Source organism: Hyperoodon ampullatus, assembly GCF_949752795.1.
Source record: "Hyperoodon ampullatus genome assembly, chromosome: 3".
Taxonomy (NCBI): domain Eukaryota; kingdom Metazoa; phylum Chordata; class Mammalia; order Artiodactyla; family Ziphiidae; genus Hyperoodon; species Hyperoodon ampullatus.
The window spans coordinates 86,657,653-86,680,205 of record NC_136916.1 but is presented as its reverse complement, the minus strand read 5'-3'; the positions used below and the strand labels follow the sequence as shown (position 1 = coordinate 86,680,205).

The 22,553-nt window shown below is 35.4% G+C and overlaps 1 protein-coding gene across 1 annotated transcript in view; it reads left to right on the top strand.

The window, feature by feature from the left end:
* Window positions 1-22,553, top strand: part of AP4E1 (adaptor related protein complex 4 subunit epsilon 1) — a gene marked incomplete at its 5' end in the record, with an annotated part of 69,122 nt that overhangs the window by 14,934 nt on the left and 31,635 nt on the right. Inside the window, 7 exons of the mRNA XM_079700852.1 lie at window positions 1,243-1,409; window positions 4,824-4,897; window positions 11,321-11,443; window positions 11,546-11,655; window positions 15,168-15,307; window positions 16,351-16,463; window positions 16,571-16,689. Coding sequence (XP_079556978.1) covers window positions 1,243-1,409; window positions 4,824-4,897; window positions 11,321-11,443; window positions 11,546-11,655; window positions 15,168-15,307; window positions 16,351-16,463; window positions 16,571-16,689 — 846 coding nt within the window. The remainder of the gene's footprint in view (window positions 1-1,242; window positions 1,410-4,823; window positions 4,898-11,320; window positions 11,444-11,545; window positions 11,656-15,167; window positions 15,308-16,350; window positions 16,464-16,570; window positions 16,690-22,553) is intronic.

Genomic DNA, 22,553 nt, shown 5'->3' with positions numbered 1-22,553 from the left:
GTTTATAGAAATGAGGAGAGCTGGTGGAGAACGTGCAAGGCATAGTCTACAGTGTGTTGACTCCATACGTTGATACTGCGTTGGAGGAGGAAGGGGGTTGAATAGTATGGTAAAAAATTTTTCTAAATGATGATACGGGTTTATACTAATTCAACCCCAGTGTATTGCCTGAAACCCTTTGTGTCTGAAAGTATATATTTGTGAGAGATTGCATCATACCTCATAATGAAATGGGATATGCTGTTGAAATCAATTTAAAATTACAGAAACTGAAGGTTGTCTTTACTTTTATGCATTGTGTGCTCCAAAATAGTGTGGTATAAATAGATAACTGATATTAAATCTTATTTTTCCTCTAACATTTATTAAACTCTGAAAGAGCTATTATTTCCCTTCCAAAAATTTGTCCTTGATACATAGTAAAAATTACAATGAAGAGCCTAACATTCATTTTGAGGAATGTGTATTTAATTTCCCCAGTTCAGGCATATGGTTACTAGACCTATAGTGGTGATCAATTGGTAATATACATAAATGCTGAATCACTGTGTTGTACACCTGAAACTAATATAGTATTGTATGTTAACTACACTTCAGTTAAAAAAAATAAGATGAAAAAAAAATTTCCCCAGTCCAAGCGATTAGTCAGATAGATAATCAAGGCATACTCATTCAGAATCACAAATATGTTTAAATACTATAGAGTTAATTAATTTTTGGTAAGCAAGCTTACTGATTTTGGAGGTTTTAAATGTTTGAGTAATTTTGGCTATGCTCTTCCACCTGGAACATATTTAGTTCAATCACATGAGAAGTCTTTTGAAAACAAAATTCAGAGATTGGAAACAGACCTTGGTTTTCGTCAAAAGTAGAGGTGTTACTGCTTTTTTCAGTATGCCAGTTCTTTTCAATTTTTGCTTTAATTGCTGATACTAGCTTTTAAAGGTTCTAAGATGTAATTATAGAACTTTGGAAATGTGATTAAACTGTATAGGAAGTAGGAAGTGGTGGAAGCTTTTTGGGGCATGATTCAGCTCTGGATCTGGTAGCCAGAGGAGTTTCATGGTGGAAGAAATTACACAGTTAGAGGACTGTTTCCTTAAATATGAACATGAAACTTCTTAAGTGAGCATGTATTAAGTTAGATTCTATATGGCATTTCAATCAGGTCTATTTTATTTTTAAGACATTATTATTAACAGAAAGTTTTTTGTTTTGTTTTACTTTGTTTTTTGGATGTAGGAGAATTCATCTGCATATAAAGACTTGACTGGGAGTTTTGTAACAATTTTGAAGCAAGTGGTTGGAGGAAAACTCCCCGTAGATTTCAATTACCACAGTGTACCAGCACCATGGTTACAAATTCAGCTGTTGAGAATACTAGGACTTCTAGGAAAAGATGATCAAAGGTAAACTATTCTAGGTAAATTTGATAGGCTTTAGTCATCTAGAGGTTTCATGATAAACCAGCTTCTCCCAATGCTTAATTGACTTAATAGTGATAAATAAGCCACTATAAGAAGTGTAAAAATTCAGGTTGCTGGGATAATCCTGGCTCTCTGCTTATCTCAGTCCTACTCACAGTGCAAGATACCTTTGAAGCTCCATATGTTCCGTGAAACTTTCTTAACCATTCTAGTTTGGGGCTTGGGAAACTTTTTTATAAAGGGCCAGATAAATATTTCAGGCTTTGTGGGCTATATGTTGTCTATTGCAACCGTTTAATTCTGCTGTTGTATACAGCTCAAAAGCAGCCATAGATAATATGTAAATGAATGAGCACAGCTATGTTCCAAAAAAACTCTTTAAGGACATTAAAACTTGAATTTCATATAATCTTTTTGTGTCATGAAATATTATTCTTTTGATTTTTTTTCAACCACTTAAAAATGTAAAAACCATTCTTAGCCTGTAGCCAATAAAAAAACAGGCATCTGGACAGATTAGACATGCAGACTATAGTTTGCTTACCCTGTTGCTCTAATTGGAACAATTCATTTGTTTGAATTACTCTTTCAGGCAGTAATTTTATTAAACTTTTTATGGGTGCCTTTCCAGTTACATATATTTTTGTAACTTTTAACTTTGTTGTAGTTTTTCAAGCTTACAGAAAAATTCCAAGAATAGTACAGGGAGCTCTCTCTACCTCTGTTCATCAATTATTTGTATTTGCTTTATCATTCTTTCTCTCTCTGTGTGTGCATGTGTGCACACCTGTTATTTTTATTTAATATTTTTTTTAAACTGTTCAAGAGCAACTAGATTTAGTCCCCTTGAGAGCAAGGACCATGGCTTGAGCCCCTGATGTGTTTCTGTCTTGAGAAAATATTATTAATCAGGTTCTGACTTTAGAGATGTGGTTTTGTTTTATACAGTAGGGTACATTTATATGCTAATCCTTTTTTTAAAATTTTATTTATTTTTGGCTGCATTGGGTCTTCGTTGCTGTGTGTGGGCTTTTCTCTAGCTGCCACGAGCGGGGGCTACTCTTCGTTGCGGTGCACGGGCTTCTCATTGCAGTGGCTTCTCTTGTGGAGCATGGGCTCAGTAGTTGTGGCGCACGGGCTTAGTTGCTCTGCGGCATGTGGGATCTTCCCGGATCAGGGTTCGAACTGTGTCCCCAGCATTGGCAGGTGGATTCTTAACCATTGCGCCACCAGGGAACTCCTATATGCTAATTCTTTAGTCTCACTTTACTAAGGGATTGTCCTCTAGGCTATTATTGCTCCTAGCAATGTCTCCTCAGCGTCATGTCAGCATCCGTCTTTGGTGAGCTCCTGATGAGCGCTAACTGGGCTGTATCACTCTTGGTGTTGCTATTTTACTTTTTTCTATGTTTATGAATCTCAACCTTGATTGAAACCTAGGGTGAAAACCTGGAGTTGATGGAGCAGACACACACATTGGAAATGTTTGTCCTATTGTGGAGCTCTAGTTGGAATTCACTAGAATTCTGTTTCAAAACCATGAATTTCATAGTAATGCATTCAGACCTTACTGGTCCAAAAGGATTTAATGCCATAATATGTTGTCAGGAAGTAACTTTGGAGGCATTTAGTGAATTTACTAAATTCATTAACTCATTATCTTCCTTCTTTCCTTCATGGATGAATTTGAAGAATATGTACAAAGATGAATATGTTGAATAGAGTTCAGAGAGCTCAGTTGAATAGAAATTAGGCTTAATTAAATGAATAAAGAGTAGAACTCTCTTACAATGCTATGGAACATTAGAATGTTCATTCCCTCCTTTGTTGTTCCAACTCTAATAAGATTTTATTTTAACGTATATTTCTTAAGTTATGATTAGCTCAATGTGGCAAAGTAAAAATGTTAAGTTATTTTATAACAGGATTCTAATGTATTTAATTGAAAGAATTAACTTACTGGAAAAATCTCTTATATTTATGGTCTTTTATATCTATTGTTTGAATATTTTCTTGTGTTTTATAGCATTCTGCTTCTTAGGTTATTAACATTTAGCTCAATCATGTCTGCAAATGTTTCCACATTTCATGTGGTTAATTATGACTCTTATGCCAGACATTGGCTTTTAAAATTGGGCAACTGTACCATAATCTAAGTGTAGTATTACCAGATTTGGGGAGGGAAGGATTTGTAATGTCTACTATATGGTTGTTGTCTGTGGAAGAAATGGCTTACATAATAAAATGAGGAATTTTAGGATATGGTTCTGGATTCTCACTGGATATTTATACTTTAGTTAAGATGCAATAGAAGTACATGCATTTCATATTGAGTTTTACAGCTGTATATTTGGAAAAAAAGACATTTTATGAGAAAGTTGTAACATACATGATATGTAATTTTTATAGCCCCAGATTATTTTCATCTTTTTGTTTGTTTTATAGTGTAGTTTCTCTGCAAAAAACAACTGTGTATTCTATGGGTTGGGTTTTTTTTTTTTTTTTTTGGTTACTTTTTTTTTGCCTACGCCATGTGACCTATGGGGTCTTAGTTCCCCAACCAGGGATTGAAACCACGCCCCCTGCATTGGAAGCGTGGAGTCTTAACCACTGGACTGCCAGGGAAGTCCCTGGGTATTCTGTGTTGATGGTGCTTTTTTTTATTAGTGCTTTTTGAGTTTACAAAACATACAAAAATATCAGCTGAGAAGCCATAGTTTTCACATTGGCCTCTTGGAGAGGACTTTTCCTTGGAGAAAAGGCTTGGTGGCAGAGTGCTAGGGCTCTATAAAACACTGCATTTTTGTATAGTATCCACCTCAACCCAGTAACTATAACTGTAATCAGTGACCATAAAGACATAGGAATGGTATTAATCTGTTAATTCCATAAAATATAATTTCTTTATATTTAACATAAATGAAAGTTAAAATTTTCTTTCTGATGAACCTGGTACTGCTCAAAGAAAGACTAGTATTTGAATATTTTTTAAAAACTAAGTGTTTGAAATACAGATAATATACTGTCTGGAGTAATCTGGTTATGTGAAGTATTAGTGTAGTAACTTTAAACAGGTAGAAATATTATATTACGAAGAAAATTATAAAAGAGAGCATGTTCAACCAAACAAAAACTTTATTTGTAAAGTAGGTACAGATTGAGGAAAGAGTTGATTGACTTATCTCTTCATTGACTAGTCAGCTTTGATAAAGCAGGAAGTTAAACTCATGAAAAAGAACAAATGGAATCTTTAAGAAGTGAAATTCCCAATTCATAAAATGAATTTCTTTCACTTCTTTTCTGTAGATCCTCAGTTTTAAAGAGAAGTTTGAAAAACTATGTTTTATTGGGTTATAATACTATAATTCTGCTGCAAATAAAATATCTTTTAAACAGGACAAGTGAATTAATGTATGATGTTCTCGATGAATCCTTACGAAGAGCTGAGTTAAATCACAATGTCACATATGGTAGGTAACATATGTAAATGCTGCTCTAATGACTAATAATGTTTTCAGTATTATAGCTAAATCTGTGTTAGAATATTATAAATTTCAATAGAATTTTAAATGTTAATTTTTAAGGTGGTTTTGGGATTATTATTTTTCACTGGAAGCATTGAATAACTAATAGAAATAATTTGAAATTACGCCATTGTTTAAATGTTGACCTAAATTGACTATTATAATTGTCTCTCTTTTTAAGTCTTTATTTTTAAAGAGAAATTGTCTCTGTATTGAAAATGTCCATCAAGCATCTAATTGACTGTGACGATAACCTAGTAGGTCCATTCCATACTTAAGACAGTTCTTAAATGAAAGAATCAGTCAACTAGTCACCAAATATTTCTTAAGTTTTTGTTATTTATCGGACCCTGTGAAAGATGCTTGGAATACAGTCGCGAATAAAATAATATTATCATTGAGCTTACAGCCTAGATAGATAGATGGAAAGGTACTAGAAATGTTACAGAAATGAATTTACAAGGTACTCTGGAGAAAACAGCAGCTAGTCTTAGATTAGAGGGAGAACAAGGAAGCCTTTTCTGAAAAAGTGATATTTAAGAAGATAACTGACGGTTGAGTACGACATAGATAAGAATATATAGATGTGGAATAATGTACTTTTTAATGAAGAGACAATAGGTATTTATGTTAAATACAATTTTACAAAGTAATTTAGTGATAAGAGACAAGAGTAAAATGGGGGAGGAGGGAGAAGAACTGAGAAAAGTAACCAAAAAACCTTCCAGTCAGTCTTAATAGCCAGAGGGAAGAACTCTTAGTTCTTTATTGATCAGCCTGAAAAAGCTCGTTGAAGAAATTGGGATATTTGGAGATATTTAAAGGATAGAAGTAAAACAGTTTGAATCTCACCTGGTATGGAGAAGGGCAGTAGAAGAGGTATTGAGAGGTATAACTCAAATGAGAAGTCATTTCTTAATCTGGTAAAATACTGTGAAGTAGGGGATGGAGAGCGTTACTTGTTCTTTCAGACAATGGTAAACTGTGGATCTTTAAGAACAATGGTTGTAGAAGTGCAGAGTAGACTAGAGGGCAGAAATTGAACTAGTTTAATAAAAGTGCTTGACAAAAATGCAGTAGGAATGAAAAGAAAGGATTGCATGCATAAGACTAGTATGGAAAAAAATAATGCATGTGGTAGTGAATTGGGATAGTAAAATTTGAAGGATAGATTTATGTTTTGCATGTATAAATGGTAATTAAGGTAATAAGTGTGGTGTATTCATTTGTTCAGCCAGTATTTATTGAATGCCTACAAAACAAAAATTTTATTTGTAAACTAGGTACAGATTGAGGAAAGAGTTGATTGACTTAATGAATTCCTCCATGCTAAGTGTGGGAGCTTAAGGGAAGAATAAGGTAGACACAGGCCCTGCCCTTATAAGTGTATAGTATAATGAATAGTTGACAACATCTAGGATCCTGCTATGTAATGAGAAGAATAAGGTGCCAGAGATAAGGATGATCATTATTGAGGCAGGTGGTTTGGCTAGGAGCTGTCAGTGTATCCAGAGTAGTGTCAGAATCTTTGGAGGCAGCTAAAGTAAATTTAAAAGTTTTGCTTGAGATATAATCATGCTCTAGGATAAGGGTTTGAAAGGCTCTCAAGGAATTCTGTTTAAAATCAATTGTCTGCTTTTTTTCCTTGCAGAAAGTTGTTTTTTTCTTTCAGTAACTGACATTTCAGCTTTAATTTTTAAATTTTTTTGAATAGGTAATATATGCACATCGTTCAAAATTCAAAAGGTACAAAAGAGTATACAGTGAACATTAAGTGTCCCTTTGACCCTTATGACCCACCACCCAGTTCCTGCTCCTGGAGATAACCACTGTTACTACTTCCGATTTAGAGAATACTGTACACCTGAGGAAATATTTTTTAATGTTCTCCATTAGGACATCCTTCTTTTATTAAGATTGCTGGGACCAATGCCAAAAAGTTATTTCTTTGTAGTCTGTCAGTCCAGTGTTTCACCTTGCCAGAGAAACTTATAGTTTCTGTTGTTTCCCTTTTTTCCTTTATCTATCTTCTGTTTGTTCTACATTTCCCCCCGTATTTGTACTGATACAGTTTATAGCTTACAGTGAGTTTATCAATGGTAGAGTGTTCTCTAGTAGACCTAATATAAATATCTTATTACTTAAAAATGTGAATTTTAAATTATAAACTTCATAAGGGCAGGGACTGTGTCTGCCTTATTGGCCAGCATATCCCAGTATCTGGCACTGGATTAATCAGTAAGTAATATGTTTTAATTGAATTAAAAGAAGAGAAAGTTATTTTACTTTTATCAGTTATCTTATTGGGTTTCAGTCTTAATATTTTTTAAACTGTATTCTTAATGAAAGTTTCATTATTATAACTTACCTTAGTGTCAAATCAAGAAATAAATCACATCAGAGGCATTTACTGAGTATCTGCTATGTGCCAGACATTGCATAAAGTGATGTAGAGGATATGAAGAAGTATTAAATATAATCTTTGCCTTCAAAGAATTTACAGTATAATGGAGAAGATAACTTATTTATGAAAGCATAATATCAGTATAAGGCAGAATGCAAAGGGGAGATAAAGTCAATAAATATTACAGGAATCCAGAGGTGATAAAGATCACTCTGGGCTTCAGGGCACATAAAGATTTATTGATGTAATAGGACCTTGAAAGATAGGATTAAGATAGCCAGAAGGGAGGTTAAAAGTGGTTCTAAGGCAGAGGGAACATGAGAGAAGGTGCAGAAATGGGTGTGTTTAAAACAGTTTCAGAGAACAGTGACTTGCCAGCCTGTTTGGACAGTTCATAGTGGAAGCAGTGGGAAGCCCATACTGTGGAGGTCCTCCCATGGCAGCCAAAGGAACTTTATACTGTGTACATCTGGAGGTATGGAATAGTTTTGGGCAGGGTACTGATAAGATGAGAAAGACATTTTTAATAAAATATTTGGTAAATTGGGAGAATTCCATAAAATGGAGTATAAGGGATAGAACCATCAAAAGTAGATAGAAGTACTTTTCCCACTAAGTACACCTAAAAACTCTGGACATTATATGTAAAATAAACATATAAGACTCTGTAAGGTGGATAAATGAAGGTAGACTGGTTAGGGACCTTTGCATTCAATGAACAACACCAAGGTGAGTACCCTGGGCTTTCTTTTTGCCTCATATACCCCAGACTGGGTACTGAAGAGCCAGCAGTCTGAAAATGCCAACAGGTGCAGACAAAAATGCCCTGAAAAAAGCCTGCTCTCTAGCCAAAGGACTAAGGGAAAAAGGGCAAACTAGCAAGACAGAAAACTTTTAGACAATAGCTCTTCTATTACAGTCAAGCATCACACAGAAAAAACTGTGGACCACCCACAGCGGCAGAGGCTGAATGGAGAGTCAAGATTTCCACCCTCACCAGATACAATGAGGTGCCCCAACCCTCCCATGGGGCTAGTGGTGAAGACCAAGAGGGGCAGCTGCAGTTTCATCCCTGCCACATGTTAAGGGGTACCCTCCCTGGCATTGCCAGTGGAGATGATGTGGGAAGCCTGGATTTCACATTATCCAGGAGTAGGGAATAATGAGGTACCCCTCCCATCTTTCCTGAAGTGGCATTAGAAGAAGCCTAGTGACGAGTTAGGGCTTTTAAACTGGGCACGTATACCGGGGCCACCCCCTTAATCTCAATGCAGGTCGTATAGGGAGCAGTAACGGGGTACCCCTCCCTCTTCCAGGCAGGGTACTTCCATCCCCCATCCAGAAGGAACCAGCATCCCCTGCCTCTCTTAAGTGTTAAAGGAGGCAGAGCGGAGAATCTGGACTGCCACCCTCATTGCATGGTACCCGCATCTCCCTGCCAGAGTGGTGACAGTAGTTATTTAAAATGAAAGTAAAGTCTGAAGGATACAGTGTCAGTAGAACTTCTTCAAATTTTGTGCATAATCCTACCCAAAATATCTATGATAAAATCACAGCGTCACGAATGTTAGAATGTTACTAATTTTTAATTTGTTAATTTTTTACTTGATGGTATTTTGATTAGGACCTGGCTTCCTCTGGAAGAGTAAACAAAGCTCCACGATGCATTTTACCTTTAGAAATCCTTAGAGGCTCTACAGCAAGTCCCCTACACACAAACAAGTTCCGTTCCCAGAGCACGTTTGTAAGTCCAATTTGTTCGTAAGTCCGACAAAGTTAACCTAGGTACTCAACCAACACAGTTGGCTATGTAGTACTGTACTGTAATAGGTTTATAACACTTTCACACAAATAATACATAAAAAACAAACACAAAAATAAATAAAGCATTTTTAATCTTACAGTACAGTACCTTGAAAAGTACAGTAGTACAGTACAACCGCTGGCATACAGGGACACATTCATATCTTTGAAAGTTTGCAACTTGAAGGTTCATATGTAGGGGACTTACTGTATTCTTTTAACCACTGCAGTGAGGAGACAGCAGAGTAATTGCTTTTTCATTTATGGACTTAGACTTTTGTAGAGTTGGAGAATAAAGGCTATTAGCCTCTAAATTATTTAAAAATAATTTTTAAAACCTATTAAGTTCATTTCAGCTCATTTATGCCTAGGTTGACTAATAAGTGCAATTTTTGAACTATTAATTTTACCTAAACTAGCTTTTCAGAAATCTTATGAGCATCTAAATATAAAAGTTTAGGTTTTAGATAGGTAATGAGAAGCTTTTGTTGTCAGTAAAACATCTTAATAGGAGAGCTCTAAATGGTAGAAATCCATAAAGGGAAATATGTCAGTTATGATAGAAAATGGAACATCATCATTTTTAATCTTACTTAGGACTAGCACATTTGTTCAGGGTTTGGCAAACTTTTTCTGAAAAGGGGGCTAGATAGTAAATATTTTAGGTTTGGTGTCGGTCATAATAGGTTTTTGTCATATATTCTCCTTTGTTTATTTTAAACCTTTAAAAATGTAATTGTATACCTAAAAGTAATAATTTTATATGTCAGTTATATCTCAAAAAATGTAAAAATCATTCTTAGTTCACAGCTTACAAAGATAGGCTGAGGGCTGTGTTTAATTATGTGTTGCCTACTCCTGCCTTAGTTGATTAGTTAAGTTAGTTGACTAAGGCTCTCTCTGTTTATTTTGTGAAGTCATAAAATCAGCTTTTCTCATAGCACAGAGTAAAGACTTTTTACAGCATAACATCTGGATATATAAAGTATCTTTTTAGGTTCAATTGACTTACTTTCTAGGTTTTCCTTTAATTAAAGTCAGTTCCCTTCTTAAAGAGTGGTTTATTTCTTAAAAATCTTTCCTTCTGATTTCTTTTCTTTCTCCTTCTTTAGAAAGTATTTATTTATGTAAAGCTTTTTACCAGAAATTTATATGTGTATCAATTGATAGACTGCTTAGCAGTGTAAAACATAGTTAGTTGAATATTCAGGATCTATCTTATATCCTGTACACAAATGTTTGATTGTTATGTTTTAAGCTTTTGGAAAAAGAGCAGGAGTGATTCTATCAAAGACACAACATGCTTCAACTATATAGTAGAACTGTTTTTAAGTCTGCTGATTCTGTCTCACTTCTCATTCTGTGATTCCACAGGACATGCAGGACTTAGTGGTGCCTAAATGATTCTTCTTTACCATGGCGAAGCTCCAGCTCTTTGACTTATGCTCTTTAAGAGAGTTTGAAAAAAATTTTAGTATCCACTTTGATCATCTATTACAGTTATCAGATCTTCGATGAGACTAGAAAATCAAGTTTGAACACTATTAAGATGCTCAGTAGATTTTCTGTATCCTTGGAGGTTAATTGTTAAAAAGTGGTATGAAGATTTTTGAGTAGCGGCCCTATTTTGAAATAAATGCTAGAGCATCCTGAAATGATTATGTTGACATAAACCACGCTGAAATAAACTACATATACAGTTTCTGTGTAAAAGTGGTAGAAACTGCCTAAGAATAAATTATTTTGAAGCATTTAAGGAGTGTTGGAAGTATCTATATAGGAACAATGAGTGTATTACTTATGTGTCCGTTAGAATGTGATTTCCTTGAGGGCAGGGGTTTTTGTCACCGCTGTATCCATACTAGTAGAACAATGTCTGGCTCATAGGAAGTTTCAGAAAATACTTGTTGCATGACTGAATATATCATTCTTATCTATTAATATATATCATTCTCTTTAAATTGTACTGTGGTAACGTAATCCTAACAACTGTATAAAGCCTGAAAACAGTAAAGTCGTTATCTTTGAAAAATTTCCATAAGTAAGATTTTTGACTAAAACTGACCTTCCAATTAGTTTGTTTTATTAGGAGTTCTACACAGATATATTGTTTTATTATGCCTTAATATGATCCCTGACATTATAATATTTTATTTCTGTAGCTATTCTGTTTGAATGTGTACATACAGTCTATTCTATTTATCCTAAATCGGAATTACTTGAGAAGGCTGCCAAGTGCATTGGAAAATTTGTTTTGTCACCTAAAATAAATCTCAAATATTTAGGTAAGATGATTGGTTCTTTTGACGGAAATTACCAAGAGAGTTTTTGAAATTTGCTGGGTATTTGTTTTATGTCACTTTCTATAATGTAATCTTTGCTTCTAGGATTGAAGGCTCTTACCTATGTTATCCAACAGGATCCCACTCTGGCTCTTCAACACCAGATGACAATAATTGAATGCTTAGACCATCCTGATCCCATTATTAAAAGAGAGGTAAACTGGTATTTTGAGTAATGTATATGAAGTGTTACAATTTTTAAACTTTTTGTTGGTATTATGGAGAGAGATTAAAATGGTGGGCAGTTTGTATGTGCACAGTGTGTATTTTAACTTTTGAGTGCATTTTATTCTTTCTATTGAAGTTTAAGGAACTTTTCTAAAAAGCACTTGTGTCAGTAATTACAAGAATGGTTTTATTTTTTTATTTATTTTTTGAAAACATCTTTATTGGAGTATAATTGCTTTACAATGGTGTGTTAGTTTCTGCTTTATAACCAAATGAATCAGCTATACATTTACATATATCCCCATTTCTCCTCCATCTTGCCTCTCCCTCCCACCCTCCCTATCCCACTCCTCTAGGTGGTCACAAAGCACTGAGCTGGTCTCCCTGTGCTATGCAGCTGCTTCCCACTAGCTATCTATTTCACATTTGGTAGTGTATATAAGTCCATGCCACTCTATCACTTCGTCCCAGCTTACCCTTCCCCCTCCCCGTGTCCTCAAGTCCATCCTCTATGTCTGCGACAAGAATGGTTTTAAATTATGAGTTGGGCTTCCCTGGTGATGCAGTGGTTAAGAATCCTCCTGCCAATGCAGGGGAGCCCTGGTCTGGGAAGATCCCACATGCTGCAAAGCAACTAAACCCATGCATCACAACTACTGAGCCTGTGCTCTAGAGCCCACAAGCCACAACTACTGAGCCCACGTGCTGCATCTACTGAAGCCCATGCACCTAGAGCCCATGCTCCACAACAGGAGAAGCCACCACAATGAGAAGCCTGCGCACCACAACAAAGAATGGCCCCCGCTTGCCGCAAGTAGAGAAAGCCCGCACGCAGCAACGAAGACCCAACACAGCCAAAAATAAAAATAAATAAATAAGTTTTAAAAATAAATAAAATAGAAAATGAAACAAAAGCTGTGAAGACAAGAACACTCTTAAAAAATAATAATAAAAAAAATAAATTAAGAGTTGGAGGAGTTAGGTCCAGTTACCTGTATAGGATTCATTAATATCTTTTTGGTCCAAGAATTGTATCAATCGGAGACCTGAATTCTATTCCCAGGTCTTCCTATTAGTACAGTTTTAAGAAGTAATTTATGGTGATTAATTTTTTCCATTATTAACATCTATAAACTAGGCTAATGCAGTCCCTATTGAATATGTAGGAATGTTGAAAGAATTAATAAAGATATCCCTAAAATGTTTTGAACTTTTTGGAAGGAAAGTTGTATAATTTACTTAATTTTTTTCAACTTTTTCCTTTTATAAAATTGCTTCAGTATCTACTTGGGTGTCCATGTAGATATATCTGTTAATTCTCATGTAGAGAATCACTTTATACCTTCATTTAAAATGGTATATGGGGGCTTCCCTGGTGGCACAGTGGTTGAGAGTCCGCCTGCCGATGCAGGGGACACGGGTTCGTGCCCCGGTCCGGGAAGATCCCACAGGTTGCGGAGTGGCTGGGCCCGTGAGCCATGGCCGCTGAGCCTGCGCGTCTGGAGCACAGGCCCACGTACTGCAAAAAAAAAAAAAAAAATGGTATATGGGACCTAGGTAAGAAGAGCAGATAGTTTTATTTCTGATTTTAAAAATAATAAAGATAAAAAGAATCTACTAAACATCTAAATTACTTAAAAGCAGTGCATTAAAAGTAGTTTATTGAGAGAACACTGTATTACATTAAACAACTGTAATTTTTAAAATATAAGATTACGAATTTTGAATTTTAGAACTATTTTTGAAATAATATTTTCAAGAAATTGCCATCTGCATATATATACATATGTATTTTTTGCATTCATATTTTTAATCTTCTGAAAATTGTTACCTGCCTTGAATGAATCCAGGAAGTTTACAGATGTGGTAATTTCTATGTGTGGACATTGTAGAAAAATGAGAAGATGCCAAGGGACAGTAACAAATAATTATATTGCTCTTCCACTTTGAATAGACATAGAGCATGCATTTTCTTTGTGTGGTTAAGTACTAAATTGAACACGGTTGACTTAGATACAGTTTTCTTATTGCTGTATTTATTTATTGGGATCTCATTTAAAAATGAGGGTCAAAGGGAAACTAGACAACTTTTAAAATTATGAAGTCTGATCTGTAGTGAGAAAAGTAGCTTGAATTTTTGGGGAAGGGTACTGAGTATCAGTGGTGTCCCAAGAAGGCACTGCAGTACTGTCTCCTCGATGCCACTGTCACTTCTAACCTCCATCAGTAACTATATGGCAAGAACTTTGGTCCTGGGGTATGGAGTGACCTGTTGCTTGGGGCTGGGATTCCCTTTTACCTGATTTTATTACTTTTCTTTCATAGCAGGGAAAAAGAAGGCAAGAAGGAGTTAACAGAAAAGACCTCTAGCCGTGCAGTTCATAATACCAGTCCCCATTCAGTCCTGGAAATGCTAAATTTCATGGTCTTAGAGTAGGAAGTAAATTTGGTGTAGATTATCTTAAAATACGTGACATATAGAGTCTACAGGAAGCATGTCTGGAGCAGCTTCATAGGTTGAAAGCTATAAATACATGGGGAACCTATGTATAGATTTTAAATGGTGTTAAGGATTAACTGGAACAGTTAAAAAAAATTCAAAATCTGTTGTCCTTTGTACTTGAAGTCCTGGGTATAAGGACTGAAAAATTAGAAAGAACCCTAAAGTAGATGAACAAGTTTGATGAGAAGGATATGTGGAAATTCTCCTGCAGCTAATATTGTTGCTCCTGAAATGCCAGTAAATGATGCTTTCTCATTATTGCCGTTTGTCTCATACTGATTTCTGGGAACTATGATATTTTTAAAACCCTGATGTAGGGCCTCAGAAAGCCAGTCAAATGGGAGCTTACTCTGGTACTGGTCTTCCTTCATCTTACTTCAGGCAGCAAGAGGTATATGCCTCATCACTGAGAAGGCTGTAAAATGGTTCTTCCTTGATACCCGAGATTCTGAACGTAGGCCTTGCTGGGGTTTGAAGTGCTTGCACTACCTTATCCATCCATTAGAGACCATTTGCCCTTAGCTGACAAATCCATTCAAGTGTGGTTTTCTGTTGTTCGGGTAGCGTGGAAAAAGCATTTTGCAAGACTGGGTTTTTATATGTGTATGCATGTATACACACACACGCGCACATGCATAGCACACAGGCATAAGTAATGTAGGTTTAAGAAGCTGTTACATTTTTAGAAAATAGATTATTAACCTTTTAACTTTTTAATCTTTACATGGCCTGTCATGTAGAGATGTCAGATGATTATTATCTATATCAATAGAAAGCTTTTAGACTTTGGAATTGATTATAATTCTTTTTTTTTGACAATAGTCTTACCTGTCTTAAGTTCTGTTCAGTTAAAATGTGCATTTCTTGAGCACCTATTAACTGCCCAGTAGAGCTACATAAAAGTGGAAGAATCAACTGTTATACACCTATATGTTACAGTATTTATTTGTTATGCATAGTTTTATAATACTATTTTTATTTTTCTTTCTTAAATAGACTCTGGAACTTCTTTACAGAATTACTAATGCACAGAATATAACAGTGATTGTCCAGAAAATGCTTGAATATTTACATCAGAGCAAAGAAGAATATATTATTGTCAATTTGGTTGGCAAAATAGCTGAGCTGGCTGAGAAATATCCTTTGTTTGGACCATGAGTCATAAAATACCTTTAGTTACACAGTGACTTTAAAATAATTGGTCTAGACATGGTCACTTGCAGGTTGAGTTCAGAGGCCCAGCAGAAACTTCCATTCCTGATATTCAATCCTCTCTTGTTGTCAAAAGCAAGAATTTGTGTAGACTTCGTAGGGGATGACTTTTTTCCTGGTTCTTTTTATTCCATTGGTCAGTATTATCAGCAGGAGCATACAGGAATCTCTGTCTGATTCCTCTTTGAGTCCCTCCTTGTCGTTGACTTTACTTCCTACTCAGTTTCTTTCCTGAGTAAAAGTTCTTGTTGTTTTCAGTGGATTGTTGAGGGGATCAGGATGCTAAAATTTATCCTTTACACTACTGTTTATACTGGAAATTGTCACAGTAAAGTAGTTGGCAACTCCATTCACATGTTACTTTTCTTCACATTTGTTTTTTAAAAGTCAAAGGAACTTTGCAGGTCACGAGGTTACTCATCATTCTTTTTAAGATGTCTGTTGTTTAAATCTAAGATTGAATGAATGAATAGTGCTGATCAAAGTATCTTGGAAATTGCTTAAGTATAGTTTTGTCCTAACCAGTGCTATAGCTCTGGCCAGCAGAATGATAGAATTTTAGAACTGAAGAGGAACAGATTAGAAAAGAGGGTCAACAACTTGTTCAGATAGACATGTCACAACATTTAGCTTATGAAGTGCATATCATTTTCCATTATGTTTTTGTCCATAGTTAGCTGGAACATTTCTTTCAATTATTGCACAGTTATTTATTGGACACCTGTTATGTGCAATATATGGTGCTAGATAAAGCAACATGAACTGGTTTATTAAGTTTATTCAGTAAGCTTTTACTGAGCACCTATTTTACATAAAACTTGAGTATAGAACAATTTATTGGCAGAAGTTAAAGGTATAAATGCCAAACTAGGATGAATTGAGGGTTATTTTTTTTAAGATTTATACAGAAAGGATAATTTTAATAAGTGGCATTTGGAAGTGTACTTGTTCTTAACACTGTGGACACATATGCTCCTGATAATGCATGGTTTATTCAGACAATGAATGCTGTATTTTCAGTGGGAGGAGACGTTATGCATCCTGATATTCCCAATAACTTTCTGAGACTGCTAGCAGAAGGTTAGTAAACTATTGCATTCTGCAAAGATTTTAAAATTAAATGTTTTTATTACAGAGTCCTTAGAGAATTTAGTAGAAATTAAAATGGTATATTAATTTCTTTGTAGGTTTTGATGATGAAACAGAAAATCAACAATTAAGGCTCTATGCAGTTCAGTCTTATTTCACTTTACTAGATGTGGAAAATGTGTTCTACCCACAGAGATTTCTTCAAGTTATGAGTTGGGTGAGCAAAGTACATTGAATCATAAATGTTTATAATATTATTTTTTATAAAGTCAAATACTAATAATATATTTCTTCAGAAATAATTCAGTTCTACTCAGTTAACTCCTTCAGCTGTCAATTTTCTTTCCCAGTGGCTACCTTCTATCACTTAACTATTTCCTTATCTATTCATTCTCTCTGCCATCTCACTTGACTAGTCTTTTAAATATGGGTATTTATTTAGATGCCTGTCTGTGTCTACAAGGCATTTGTTGTGTTTTCTATGTGAATCTATTTTTGAATATGTGAATACTCATATATCTGTGCTGTGTTAGCTTTCTATTGCTGCATAATAATGTTACCACAAACTTAAAGCAACATACATTTGTTATCTCACAGTTTCTGTGGGTTAGGAGTCCAGGCATGGGTTCTCTGCTTAAGGTCTTTCAGGGTTGCAATCAATGTGTCACTTGGGGCTGCTGTTTCATCTGAAGCTTGATTAGTAAAGGATCTCCTTCCAAGCTCACATGTGGTTGTTGGCAGAAATCAGTTTTTTGCAGGTGTAAGACTGAGGGTTTGAGGTTCAGACTGTTGACTGTTGCCTGCCCTTAGCTCCAAGAGCTGCCCTCAGTTTCTTGCCAGGTGGGCCTCCCAACATGGCTGCTTGCTTCATCAGAGCCAGCAAGGAGATCATCTCTGCAAAACAAGGTCACAGTTTTATGTTATATAAACCTACGTAATCGTATACATCCTGTCACCTTTGTATATTCTTTCTTGTGCATATGAGTGAGCATTTCTTTAGGGGAGATTTGGAGAAGTGCAGCTCTGGGTCATAGGATATTCACACTTCAAAATTTTATGGTTTTGCCAAATGTTAGCATGTTAACCATAATTTTACCCAGACTTTTATTAAAGAATTCTTTTCTAATCTATAGGAAAGTTGAAAAAATGGCATAATAAATACCCCTATACTTTTCACCTAGATTCCCAGTTAATATTTTTAACCACCTTTGCTTTACTGTATCTATTTGGTTCCGTAAGATCCTATGGAAAAACCCGAACGAACTTTTTGGCCAACCCAATACATCTATATCTATAGCTAGGTCTACCTATATACAGTTTGTTTTGTTGAGCCATTTAAAATTGAGTTGCAAACCTCATGACACTTATCCTATAAAAAATTCAGTGTGAATCTTCCAAGAGTGACGTTCTAGATAACCATAAAACCATTATTGCACCTAAGAAATGTGACCTTAATTCATTAATATCACCCAATATACAGTCCATATTCAGACTTATCCAGTTGTCCAAAAAATGTCTCTTATGACTATTTTTCTACTCCTCCCAATCCCATATCAGGTTAAGATTCACAAATTGCATTTAGTTATGCCTTTTAGCCTCTTTTATTTTACAGTGATGCTCAGTTTCTTTTTGTTTTCATGACATTGATTTTTTTGGATGAATACTGTTGACTTGCAGAATGTCCAGCATTCTGAAATGGACTATTTCTGATTCAGTTAAACATTTTTAGCAAGAATACTACATTGTCAATATGTATTTCTCACTGCATTATATCAGGATGCATATAATGTCAGTTCCTCCAATTATTGGTGATAGTAAATTTCTTTGTTTGGTTAAGATGGTGACCTTTGTAAAGGTTCTCACCATTGTAAAGGTGCTGTTTCTCCTTACTAATTTGGAACTAGTCTGTGAGGTGATTCTGTGAGACTTTGTGAGCATCTGTTCTTCAACTCTCTTTCATCAATGGTTTTAACATTGGTAATCCTTGCCTAAATTGATTGTTGTATTTGGTGGCCATTTATATTTTCCTCCATGAACATGATATGTTCGTATATTTAGAGTGTTTCTCTTTCTACAGCATACAAATCCTGGACCTGTTTTGTTAGATTTATACTTAGGTACAGATGATCCCTGATTTAAGATGGTTAAGCTTATGATTTTTCAACTTTATGGTGGTGCAAAGTGATACAAATTCAGGAGAAACTTCAAAATCTTTTTTTTAAATTGAAGTATAGCTGATTACAATATTATATTAGTTTCAGGTGTACAGCATGGTGATTCATTATTTTTGCTGATTATATTCCATTATTGATTATTACAAGATAATGGGTATAATTTCCTGTACTATACAGTATATCCTTGTTGCTTATCTATTTTATACATAGTAGTTTGTGTCTCTTAATCCCTTACCCCTGACTTGCCCCTTCCCCTTCCCTCTCTCCACTGGTAACCACTAGTTTGTTTTCTTCTTCTTTTCATTTTATTTTATTTTATTTTATTGAAGTATAGTTGATTTACAGCATGTGTTAGTTTCTGGTGTACAGCAAAGTGATTCAATTATACATATATGTACATACTCTTTTTCATATTCTTTTCCATTATGGTGTAGTACAAGATTTTGAATATAGTTCCCTGTGCCACACAGTAGGACATTGTTGTTTATCCATTTTATATATAGTAGTTTGTATCTGCTAATCCCAAATTCCTAATTTATCCCTCCCCCAACCCCTTTCTCCTTTGGTAACCATAAGTTTGTTTTCTATGTCTGTGAGTCTGTTTCTCTTTTGTAGATAAGTTCATTTGTATCATATTTTAGATTCCACACATAAGTGATATCATATGGTGTTTGTCTTTCTCTTTGACTTCACTTAGTATGACAATTTCTAGGTCCACCCATGTTGCTGCAAATGACATTATTTCATTCTTTTTTATAGGTGAGTAGTATTCTATTGTGTATATATACCACATCTTCTTTATCCATTCAATATGTTGATGGGAATTTTAGGTTGTTTCTTTGTCTTGGCTGTTGTAAATAATGCTGCTATGATCACTAGAGGCATGTATCTTTTCAAATTATAGTTTTCTCCAGGTATATGCTCAGGAGTGAGATTGCTGGATCATATGGCAACTCTACTTTTTATTTTTTTAAGAAACCTCCGTACTGTCTTCCATAGTGGCTACACCAATTTAAATTCCCACCAACCATATAAGAAGGTTCCCTTGTCTCCACACCCTCTCCAGCATTTGTTATTTGTAGACTTTTTGATCATAGTCATTCTCACAGGTGTGAGGTGGTATCTCATTGTGGTTTTGATTTGCTTTTCTCTAATAATCAGTGATGTTGAGCATCTTTTCATGTGCCTGTTAGCCATCTGTACGTCTTCTTTGGAAAAATGTCTGTTCAGGTCTTCTGCCTGTTTTTTCATTGGGCTGTTTGTTCTTTTGATATTGAGTCGTGTGAGCTGTTTGTATATTTTGGAAATTAAGCCCTTGTTGGTTGCATTATTTACAAATATTTTCTAGCATTATGAGGGTTATCTTTCATTTTGTTGATGGTTTCCTTTACTGTGCAAAAAGCTTTTAATTGCATACCATTTGTTTATTTTTGCCTTAGGAGACAGATCCAAGAAAATATTGCTACGATTTATATCAAAGAGTGTTCTTTTCTAGGAGTTATATGTCTCATGTCTTACATTTAGGTTGTTAATCCATTTTGAGTTTATTTTTGTATATGTTGTGAGGAAATGTTCTAATCTCATTGTTTTACATGTAGCTGTCCAGTTTTCCCAGCACCACTTATTGAAGAGACTGTTTTTTCTCTGTCCTATACTCTTGCTTCCTTTTTTTGTAGATTAGTGGACATTAGTGTATAGGTTTATTTCTGTATTTTTTCTTATACCCTGCAATCTTGCTGAACTCACTTATTAATCTAGAATTGTTTTTTGTAGATTTCTTGAGACCATGTTAATAATTTTTGCATCTCTGTGCATGAGGGATAGTGGTCTGTAGTTTTCTTGTTTTTTTCTACTCTGTTTGGTTTTGGTATCAAGGTAATACTGGCTTCATAAAATGCTTGGGAGTGTTCTTTCCTCTTTTATTTCCTGGAAAGATTGTGTGCAAGGGTGTTGTTTAGTTTTTAAGTGTTTTGAAAATTTCTTGTTATCTTTGCTGTTACTGATTTCTAGTTTGATTCCATTGTTGTCAGAGAAAGTACTCTATAATTTCAGTTCTTTTAAGTTTGTTGAGGTTTATTTTATGGCCTAAGATATGATCTGTCTTATATGTTCTGTGGGTGCTTGAAAAGAGTGGGTATTGTGCTTATTGTTGGGTGGTGTGTTCTATAGATGTGGATTAATTCTTTCAGTGATGGTGTTGAGATGGGGTGTAGATATCTCTAACTATGTGGCCTCCACTGAGCCCGAGTCTCTGCTAGGCTTCCCCTGACACCACTCCAGCAGAGAGGGGGAGGGCTACTTCTTTAAACTTGGGTGGAGGTGAAGTATAGGCTTCCTATGTAGTCTTCACAGACACTGCAAAAGAGTGGGCCTTTTTACAGCTTGGTGGGGATGAAGTTCCTGGTTTTCACTCAGTCTCTCTGTTACCACCCTTGCTGGGGAGTTGGGATGCTTTTTACAACCTGGTAGGGGTTGAAGTCTTGACTCTCCACTCCACCTTTGCTGGTATGGGTGGGGCTACAGTTTTTTCTATTTGGTGCTTGGCTGGAGTAGAAGGATTATTATCTGAAGGTTTTCTGTCTTCCTGGCCCTTTGGCTAGAGGGCAGGCTTTTCTTGGGGCTTTTTTGTCCTTTCCCACTGGCATTTCTAGGTTGCTGGCTCTCAAGTACCCAGTCTGAGGTATATGAGGCAACAGATAACCCACTGTATTGTTCCTTAGGTCCCAAGGTTCTTAGTGATCTGCCTTTTTTTCTCTACCTTTCAGTCTATGTATCTGTGTTTTATGTATAACATCAAGGGTTTTTAGGTGTACTTAGCAGGAAGAATAGGGGAAAAATTCACCTACTCTATCTTCCCAGAAGCTTAAGTCCATTGATTTTTTTAAAATTAATTAATTTATTTATTTTTGGCTGCATTGAGTCTTCGTTGCTGCTCACGGGCTTTCTCTAGTTGCAGTGAGTGGGGGCTACTCTTTTTTTTTTTTAACATCTTTATTGGAGTATAATTGCTTTACAATGATGTGTTAGTTTCTGCTTTATAACAAAGTGAATCAGCTATACATATACATATATCCCCATATCTCCTCCATCTTGCCTCTCCCTCCCACCCTCCCTATCCCACTCCTCTAGGTGGTCACAAAGCACCGAGCTGATCTCCCTGTGCTACGCAGCTGCTTCCCACTAGCTGTCTATTTTACATTTGGTAGTGTATATATGTCCATGCCACTCTCCCACTTCATCCCAGCTTACCCTTCCTCCTCCCCGTGTCCTCAAGTCCACTCTCTACATCTGACAGGCTGATTCTTAACCACTGTGCAACTAGGGAAGCTCAAGTCCATTGATTTTTGAACTGGGATTTAGGTTACCTGTTCTTCTAGAACTTCCTTCCATCTTTTACTAAACCAGTCAAAAAGTTATCTTACTATTTAAGGATTGAATTTATGTAGTCCTATTTCTTTTTTTTTCCTCTTCTTGTTACTAGCCATAAATCTTCCCTTGCCTATCACCTCACCTCACTGTTTTTTCTTGCTGGTCCCAGTATTATACATGAATATACTTCATAAATACTACTTAGGAAAGATCTCACACTCCATGAATTATAAGTTTATTAACGATCCTTAGACCAATAGGATTATATATCACCTGAATAAATTAGATGTAGGAAAGAGTATGTGTAAAATAGATCAGTGTTCGTCAGAGTCTCTTCTGTGGATCATCTACATCAGAATCAGCTGATGCTTTTTCAGAATGTGTATTGTAGTTCCCCACCACAGACATACTAAATCAGATTATCTGGAAGGACAGTATAGAAATGTGTATTTCTATGAAACACCTCAGGTGGCTCTTATGCGTACTAGTATGTGAGAACCACTTGTTTAAATGCTTATTAGAAAAAATAGTAACAGAA